Source organism: Phaseolus vulgaris, chromosome 4, assembly GCF_000499845.2.
Source record: "Phaseolus vulgaris cultivar G19833 chromosome 4, P. vulgaris v2.0, whole genome shotgun sequence".
NCBI lineage: Eukaryota > Viridiplantae > Streptophyta > Magnoliopsida > Fabales > Fabaceae > Phaseolus > Phaseolus vulgaris.
Genome location: NC_023756.2, coordinates 12,416,807 through 12,426,549, shown reverse-complemented (window position 1 = coordinate 12,426,549; position 9,743 = coordinate 12,416,807). Strand labels below are relative to the sequence as shown.

General features: G+C 34.4%; 2 protein-coding genes across 2 annotated transcripts; both read right to left on the bottom strand.

Moving 5' to 3' along the window:
• Positions 1 to 1,539: 1,539 nt before the first annotated feature.
• On the bottom strand, positions 1,540 to 4,227 carry LOC137838300 (uncharacterized). The gene has a single exon (XM_068647551.1). The coding sequence runs from the start codon at positions 4,225 to 4,227 to the stop codon at positions 1,540 to 1,542; it is 2,688 nt and encodes an 895-aa protein (XP_068503652.1).
• A 3,791-nt stretch (positions 4,228 to 8,018) lies between these two features.
• LOC137837295 (probable carboxylesterase 18) lies at positions 8,019 to 9,347 on the bottom strand. Its single transcript, XM_068646261.1, has one exon. The coding sequence runs from the start codon at positions 9,237 to 9,239 to the stop codon at positions 8,235 to 8,237; it is 1,005 nt and encodes a 334-aa protein (XP_068502362.1). The 5' UTR covers positions 9,240 to 9,347; the 3' UTR covers positions 8,019 to 8,234.
• Positions 9,348 to 9,743: the final 396 nt, after the last annotated feature.

The following is a 9,743-nucleotide window of genomic DNA, read 5'->3' as shown; positions in this document are numbered from 1 at the left end:
CAGTCCACAAATTCCTTCATGAAGTTCTTTGACCACATATTCTGCTTGTTCTTTGGTCAAACATTTTAACAAGGGCACAGAGTATCCCCTTTTATATAGCTCATCACCGATTAAAATGAAATTGGCGACTTTCTTTGCTATTTTGACATCCGGCTGAACACCTTGCTCCTGGGTCTTTATGATTTCAATGTATGTGTTTATCCAGTCATCTTTGGCTGTTACAATATTGAAGCATTCGTCGAGACTAACTGTCGGATGACTGAGGGTTTGTTGTATGATGGAATTGTGTTGCACTTGTCTCTGTTGGCTTGCTAACTTAGACAATGAATCTGCTTTCATATTTAATTCTCTTGGAATGTATTTCATCTCGGCCTTGTTAAAACATTGCATAATATTTAAGACTTTATGATAATATTTCATTAACAAAGGGTCTTTTACCTGATACTCCCCGTGCACTTGTCCCACCGACAGCTGTGAATCCGTTTTGCAAAGGACATTTTCCACTCCCATGTCTCTGGCTAATAACAATCCTGCAATAAGAGCTTCATATTCGGCCTGATTGTTGGATGTTTTGAACTCGAATTTGAGCGCCATTTTGACTTGGAAGTTATCGGGTCCTTCAAGTACTATTCCTGCTCCGCTTCCTCTTTTGCTTGACGCGCCATCTACATACAAAGTCCACTGGTCCTGTTGTGCTGATGTTGGCATCTGAATGATAAAATCTGCAAGAGATTGGGATTTGATTGGTCCTCTTGGTTCGTATTTGATTCCATATTCCGAAAGCTCCATTGACCATGTCACCATTCGACCTGCAAGCTCTGGTTTTTTTAAAATTTTAGATATTGGAAAATCTGTTCTCACTATTACCTGATGATTCTGAAAGTATGGTCGAAGGCGTCTTGCAGCATACACTAATGTTAGGGCAACTCTCTCAACTTTGGGATATCTGGTTTCGGCATTTTGTAGGGTTCTACTCACAAAATATATCGGTTTCTGCTCTGGGTTTTCTTGGATTAAAGCGGCTCCTATTGCTGCATTTGAAGTAGCTAAGTAGACTATGATGGGTTGATTGGGTATAGGTTTTACTAAAACTGGAGGTTCAGCCACCATGCTCTTTATTTGAGATAAAGCTTGCTCACATTGTTCACTCCACACAAAATTTTCAGATTTTTTCAACAAGTTTATAATCGGTTTAGTTTTCTCAGCCAATATTGGCAGAAATCTTGATATTGAATTCAACTTCCCTACTAGCCTTTGTACTTCTTTTAGATTTTTTGGTCTTCCCATCTGCATGATTGCCTCACATTTGTCAGGATTAGCTTCAATTCCTCTGTTTGTCAACATAAATCCCAAAAATTTTCCTCCTCTGACGCCGAAAACGCATTTTTCTGGATTAAGTCGAATATTGTATTTCCTTATTTGAGCAAACACTTCTTCAAGGTCTTCCAGGTGTTTCTGTATCTCATTTGATTTAACAACCATGTCATCAACATACACTTCTAGGTTCTTTCCAATCTGTTCTTTAAACACTTTATCCATCTATCTTTGGTATGTTGCCCCAGCATTCTTCAAGCCGAAAGGCATGACTTTATAACAATAATTTGCAACATCAGTGGTGAAAGCTGTTTTCGGGATATCAGGTGCATACATCTGTATTTGATTATACCCCGAACAAGCATCAAGGAAACTCATCATCTCTTGGCCAGATGCCCCATCAACTAGTCGGTCTATGTTAGGCAATGGATATGTGTCTTTCGGACAAGCTTTGTTCAAATCGGTGTAATCTGTACACATTCTCCATTGTCCACTTGGTTTTTTGACGAGTACCACATTAGACAACCACGTGGTATACTTAGCTTCTCGGATAAAACCGGCTTGTATTAACTTTTGAGTTTCTTCAATTGCTGCCTGTCGTCGTTCTTCTCCTAACTTTCTTCGTTTTTGAGATACTGGCTTTGCTTCCCGGCAAACAGATAATTTGTGACACATTACCTCTGGATCAATTCCAGGGATATCAGACGGCCACCAGGCAAATAAATCCTTATTACTACGCAACAGTGTGATAAGTTTGCTAAGCAATTCATCAGGCATACTTCCACTGACATAAGTGCATTGTCTGTCGTCCTGGCCTAACAGTACTGCTGTTGTTTCTTCTTTTGGTTCCAGTCTTTCCTCATTCAATCTGGGATCCAAGTCCACCATGGCTACTATTTTTTCAGCCTCTTTATCCACCTTCAAATTCATTTTTAAACCTGCTGCATAACATTCTCGAGCATCTCTTTGATTGACATAAACTGTAGTTATTTCTCCTTTTTCTGTTGGGAATTTCATGGCCAAATGTGGTGTTGACACGATTGCTCCTAACTTATTTAAGGAAGATCGTCCTAGCAACACATTGTATGATGTGGATGCGTCCACTACCAGATATCGGATTTTAATTTTTCTAACTTTGCTACCTCTTCCAAATGTTGTCACCAAATCAACATATCCCTTTGTGTTAACTCTTTCGCCTGAAAAGCCAATGATTTGTTCTCGAAAAGGCACTATGTCTTCTTCTCTCAAATGTAACCTTTTGAACGTATCCCAAAACAAGATATCGACCGAACTCCCTTGATCAACCAGGGTCTTCATGACAGCATATTCGGCTATTTCAACCGTGATTACCATAGGATCATCATGATCTGGATCAATTTCTTGGAAGTCTTCGTCTGTGAAAAGCATTGGTGGTAAAGTTCTTCTTTTGAAAACATGATTAACAGACCTGATATTTCTCCAATGTTGCTTTCGTGCAGATGAGGATTCCTTCCCAGAAAAACCTCCTGAGATCGTATTTATAAACCCCCTAACCGGTCTTCCCAAACTTCGCTCTCTGCTTCGTCTTACTGATTGAGTGTTTTGATATATTCTATCTCTTCTTTCGTCTGGCCTTCCAACCCTTCTTTCGTCTCTTTTTTCCACTTGTTTTTCTCTCCTTTCCAACCTTTCAAACCTTCTTTCACCCAGCTCTCGCCCCCTCGTATCTCTCTCTGGACTTAACCATACTCTTGAATTTCCCCTTTGAACAAAACGTTTTAACTGTCCGGCATGAATCAACTCTTCTATTTTATCTTTCAACCCAATACATTCTTCTGTATGATGACCATGATTTTTATGATATTCACAATGTTTGGTGCGGTCTGCCCTTTCTGGTGTTCTCGCTTTTCTTGGTGATGGTATTATTTCGGCTGCCATGGCTTCCTGTAAAATTCTTGCTCTGTTCGTATTTAGAGGTGTGTATTGCTGGAACTTTCGAGCTCTGAATTCTTCTCGGGCTCTTCTTGCAACAGGCGGATGTTCTCTTTCTGTCACCCTCTTCTCGCCTCCATCAACCCTTACTTGGTTTCGAAACTCCCTTAATTCTTCCATTTGCATAAATTTTGATGCCCGTTGCCTTAGTTCATCCAGATTGATCGCAGGTTTCTTGAAAAGACTATCGGAAAATGGTCCCGGTTTTAATGCCGTTATCATATGATGCATGGTGACCTCTGGACTAAGATTTCGGATTCCCAAAGCAACTTTTCCAAAACGTTCCATGAACATTCTTAAAGACTCTCCTTTCTCTTGTCTTATGTTCACTAAGGCGATTGACGTTAAATGATGGGAACGACTAGTCGCAAATTGAGCACCGAACTTTTCTATCAACGTATCAAAACAATCTATACTCAAAGGTGGGAGGCGTGTAAACCAGCTCAATGCTGCCCCTTTCAGAGTTGTAGGAAATACTCTGCACATAACAGCATCATTCCATGTATACAAGCTGATTTGAGTAGTATATATTGCAATATGCTCATCAGGATCCGTACTTCCATCATATTTGTCAATGGTTAAGTTCTTCCAATTGTCAGGCAACGGAGTATCGACTATAACATCATAAAACGGATGTTTTCTGGAAGATGTTCCTGCACAAACCCCAGAGTTTTCAAGCCATCTTCTTCTGGTTTGAGAGTTTTCATTATACATCCTCTCGTTCACCTGTATCCCTGGTTGGACAGTTTCGAAAGATGAATTCAAAACCGTTTCCTCTTGTAACTTTCTCCTCATGTGTGCGTTTTCGGCTCTTAACATACTCAATTCTTCTTCATTATTCTTTTTTAACATCTCGAATTCTTTTTGTAATTGGACCAACATTGCCATTGGCATGTTAACATTGTCTTCCCGATCTCCACCTTGTTCTCCTCCTTGACTCATCTTGTCTTTAACCCTTCTCAACTGACCCTCGGCCCCACGGTGGGCGCCAAAATGTTCTTACAACAAGGACCAAGAACACTTGAAATGGGTTAATCAAGACTAATCCTTCAATCTTGGGCTGAATACTGTCTTGGGCCGGGTACTTCTCTCCTTGATGGTGCTCTCGGCTTCCCCTCTCGGCTTGTGCTCTCGGCTGGTGCTCTCGGCTGGTGCTCTCGGCTGGTGCTCTCGGCTTCTCCTCTCGGCTTCTCCTCACAACAGGTGGGGGGTACCTGCAAGTCGCTCCGATGCCAAAGTCAGAAAAGGTTTAATGTTCATCACATAAAATCACTCTTACCTTTTTCTTGTGTTGACCTCCTATTTATAGGGTTTCGTTGATGGGCCTTCAACAGTATTTTTTGGACTTTCTTCTCACACCTCTTTATTACTTTTACACCCCCTTGTGCAAGTTCCTTATTTAAATTGGGCTTTATTATGATTTTTATTATCCTTTCAGGTTTCGGTTTAAACCTCTCGGTTTCAACCTTTTTCCCTTGTTTATTTAATGTTGTTCTCGGCCTAAACCTCTCGGTTTTAGCCTACCAGTACAACTAATAATTATTGTACGTCTATTTTTTTTTCTCTTACTTTTATTTTATAACTCCTTTTAATAATAATAAAAATTTTACATTGCGAACATGTAATATCTCTTTTTAAAATTTTATTATATTTTTTGTGTTGATTTTTAAAAAACTTAATCATAAGTAGGTTTTTTTTCATCAGTTTAGTTGCGAATCAATATTTATTTAATATATTTTATAATTGTCCCTTTTGATAAATAGATGGTAAAAGTATTTTACTGTCTGCCAGCCCCTATTTACATGTTTTTTGAAAAAACACTATAGAAAATAAAATATGCATAATGTGAGTCCCTATTTACATATTTTTGAAAGACTACTATAGAAAATAAAATATGCACACGTTGTAGTTAAAATTGGTGTGTGATATATATATATATATATATATATATATATATATATATATATATATATATATAAATTTAAATCGTTATGTCTTTACATTCTTAATATTTGGATAATACGTTTATGACATAAATAATTGTTCTTATAAATTTCCCTCACAATAAATATTTATTTAAACATTTTTCCTAATTAACATATATATTATCAAACTAATCTGTATAGTATTTAATATTTTTAAATTTGAATGTTTAATCCATTCATCACTTCCAACTATTTTTTTAAATTATCATTTTTACAATTGTCGTATATAAAATATTAATACAAATCTTTATTATGATATTTTTTATAATTGGTATTAATGATACTTTATAATTAATACGTATTAATTAGTTAATATATGTTGTCAATAGCTTTGTTAAAATGATTATCCTAACATTAATTAATTTAATATTTTTTTTGAATTTTACATTTTTAAATTAATTATTTATTAAAAGATTATAACGAATGAACTCAACTTCTTTAACTCAAAATTTTAAATTGTCGGTCTTAGAAATATATTATATAAAATATTAATAAAAATATTATACATGATGAAGTTGTTTATCTATGTAGACTTCTTGAAAAAAAAAAACAAAAAATGAGAAATTAAAATTGTATTTGTTATAATTGATATTAATGATATCTTATGGTTAACTTTGATAAAATGGTGCTCCTAGATTATTTAATTTAATATTAAACCATATTAATCTAGGAAATTTAAAATATTTTAAAATATTTTAAAATTTAAAATTTGTGATAACTTTGTCCACATCTCAATTTGTTGTGTTGCTAAATCTCGTGTACAAGGCACCAAAAGAATATAATTATATTTCACTTTCAAAAAACTTATTATTCTTTTTACATTGAAATGCCTTTCAATTATACTCAATTCTTCATACAACACTACCTAGATTTTTATTTCCCCATCTTACACTCTTTGTTTTTATTTCTCTATCTAACACCATTTTGTTTTTATTTTCCTATCCAGTACCATTTCAAAAAAATAAATAATAATAATAATAAATTAAAAAACTGATAATTTTAATTTTGAATGTATTAAAAAAATATTTTTAATGTTTAAAATAGTTAGAAATATAATTAATGAAGAAAAAGAAATAATTTTTTACAAAATAAAAATAAAAAAAATAATAAATTAAAAATGTTTAGTTTAGTTTTTTTTAAGAATGAAGAAAATAAAAAATTAAACTCTACAACAACATAAAAGTTGAATTTATAAACAAAAATTAGTATTTATTTTTATTATTATTGATGATGTAATCATGTTAATTTCAAGTAAAAAATACAGGTCATAATTATAAAAAAAAACTAAAGTCAATTAGTATTAATTAGTAGTGAACACAAATAATATTGAAGTGTCTACCCTAAATGCAAAATCCTAAAAAAAAACTAATGCAAATGCTACACTTAATACTTAAAAATGAGAAGAAGAAAAATGTAAAAATAAATAAATATAGAAAATAAAAATAGCAATAATAAAAATAAATACAAAAAACAGAAATAAATAAAGAATGACAGAAAAAAAATAATAACTAAACATAAAAGATATAAAATAAAAGCAAAACAAAATAAGATAAAGATAAAAGATATAAAATAAATAAATAAATAAAAACAAGACAAAGATAAGAGATATAATGCGATACTAAATAAGTATATATTAAACATAAAAAGGAAAATAAATGAGAGATGATCATTCATTTAATATTTTATTCAACGATACATTAAATAGTTTGTGTGAAATGAAACATAATTAATGACGAAAAGTGAACGATCCAATAATGTTGGGACACATTCTTTTTGTGTGTCCTGGTGTTTGACAATATGAACATTTTTTTGTTCGATCATGTTGTTCTCTTATGTCCATATCAGTCCTTATTCGACTTGACTTAAGTCTCTCCTTTGAGGTTCTTTTCATGTCGAGACTTGGTCATAATATTTTACCCGTGTATGCAGGCCAATACTCTTCATTTCTGAGTTCACCAAATAGTCTTTCGTAAACATGAAAGACCTGTTGCAATGTGTATACAAGTGAGATGTACATAACAAAATCGTGGTGAGCATATTTGCACGCAACAAGCACATGGGAGCATGGTAGGTGTAGTTTTTGGAATTCTCCACATTCACACCACAATTCATCCTAGTGAACTGCAAATCGGCCTAGTGGTTGTACTTCTCTTAGATTTTGTCTTTCTTCTACAAAAAATTTGGTGTTCCTTCTATTAAAGGAAAACACAGTATGAGTATTTGCCTTTGATTGTGCATCTGTCAATGCTTTTACTTGAAATTAACATGATTATATAATTAATAATAATAAAAATAAACAGTACTTTATGTTTATGAATTCAACTTTTATGTTAATGTAGGGTTTAATTTTTTATTTTTTTTATTCTTAAAAAAATTAAACTTAACATTTTTAATTTATTACTTTTTAATTTTTATTTTGTAAAAAATAATTTTTTTATTCATTAATAATTATTTTAAAAATTAAAAATATTTATTTTTTAATGCATTCAATTTTTTTTTTAATTTATTATTATTTTTTTTTTACTTTTGAATTGATAGGAAAATGAAAATAAAATAGTGTTGGATAAGAAAATAAAAACAAAATGATGGTAGATGGAAAAATAAAAATAATACTATATTAGAAATTGATCGTCAAAATTAACCATGGTAAAAATTTGTATAGAAAAGGACAATATACCAAATTAATACACAAAAAGACAATTTATTTAATTGAAACTAATGGCTGATTAATTTTCAAGCGCGAGAGAATAGAAAAAAAGTAAATTTTCATTTATATAGATTCCAACTGGCATACAAATTCTAAACAACACACCTTAATCATCATTACAATATTAAACCCGAAACTAATGATAAAATTTAAGAAATACAAATACATATTTTTAAGGCCTAAAGCAAAAACTTTACACTAGACTCCAACAGTGATTACTGGCGATGAAATCTTCAATCCTTTAAACAGAACAGTGATCATTTGAAATCCGAGATTCTGTTGGCGATAAAATCTTTAACCTGTGAGATCAACTGAAATGCCTCTGGCAATTCAGGGAAAATATAAAATGCATGAATCATGGTTGGATACTCAATCAATTGTGCCTTTTTCCCTGATTTTCTCAACCACTCGTAATATCTTCTTTGCCAATCTTGTAACGGGTCAAATCCACCGACAAACACAAGGGTATCCGGGTAATCCAGACCCGTCAAATCCTCCGAATTCGCTCCGCTCACATTTACGGCCCAGTGATCGCGATCTGATCCCTCCGGCAAAAACGCCTTCCACAGCCAATCGGTTCTTGATGTCGACACCAGAGGTGCCCCCTTAAATTTCACCTCCGCGGCAGTACGCTCCTCCCCTCCAAACCACGGCTGAATGGAAACTAACCCGACGACCCGAACTTCCCGGAGCCCCGACTTGGCCACCCGAACTGCTACATGGTGAGCTAGATTCCCGCCGGCGCTGTCACCGGCGAGGAAGCACTTTGACAAGTCCGCCTTTTCCGGAAGCACAGCGGGATTCTCGTCAAGGAACTTGAGGACGTCCTCGCCGTCGTCGTATTGCGAAGGGAACCGGTGCTCCGGCGTGCGGCGATAGTTGACGGAGACAACAATGGCATTGATTTGACGGCAGAATCGCCGGCACACGGCGTCATACCCAAACGAGTCCGACGAGAGGAAAGCGAAGCCGCCGCCGTGGAAGAAAATGACAACGGGAACAACTCCGTCACCGGAGGAGGCAGTGGGTGTGAAGACACGAAACCAGAGGTTTCTGTTGGCGTCAACTGTGACGTCTTTAGTAGAAACGCCTTTAACGGATTTGGCTTTGGATCGGGACTTATAATCGAGGAGGTTCATGAAACCGCGATTAACGGTGCCATCAGAGCGACGCGAAAAATCCGTTACGGCAGAGAGAAATAATAATGCAACTCGGGTTCTGAGAGGCAGAGAAAGCTTTGGTTTTGGTATTTCAGAAGTCATTGCTGTTTGGTTTGGTTCTCTGTAAGAATGGAAATGACTGAAAGGTAAAGAAAGGGTTACACCTATCTCACATACAATTAGTGTAGCTTTATAGTTCTTAATGAAAGTTGTAATGGTGGTTGGTAATCATATCAAGGAAATAATAAAAGATGTGAGGTCTTCGATTCTTTTTATTAAAAAAATATTCAAGAATTTCGTTGAAGAATATTTTAAATGGAAAAAAGTTTGTGAGGCAATCAGATTCAGATTTTGTAAATATTTTATTTACACATTATTGATATCCATTATGAGGCTTTCTTTTATGGGAATTTGTTTCAGAGTTGCGTAATATATGCAAAATTCAAATGTTACGATACCTTACGTGATGTGTATATTTTACACCAACCATAAGCTTACTTGTTATTATCATGTACAACAACAAAAAGTTTATTAACCACAAACATAGATATCTACACCAAGTTTGGGGAGGGAGGTCTTAATAGTCAAACTCTCAAAGTCCGGTTT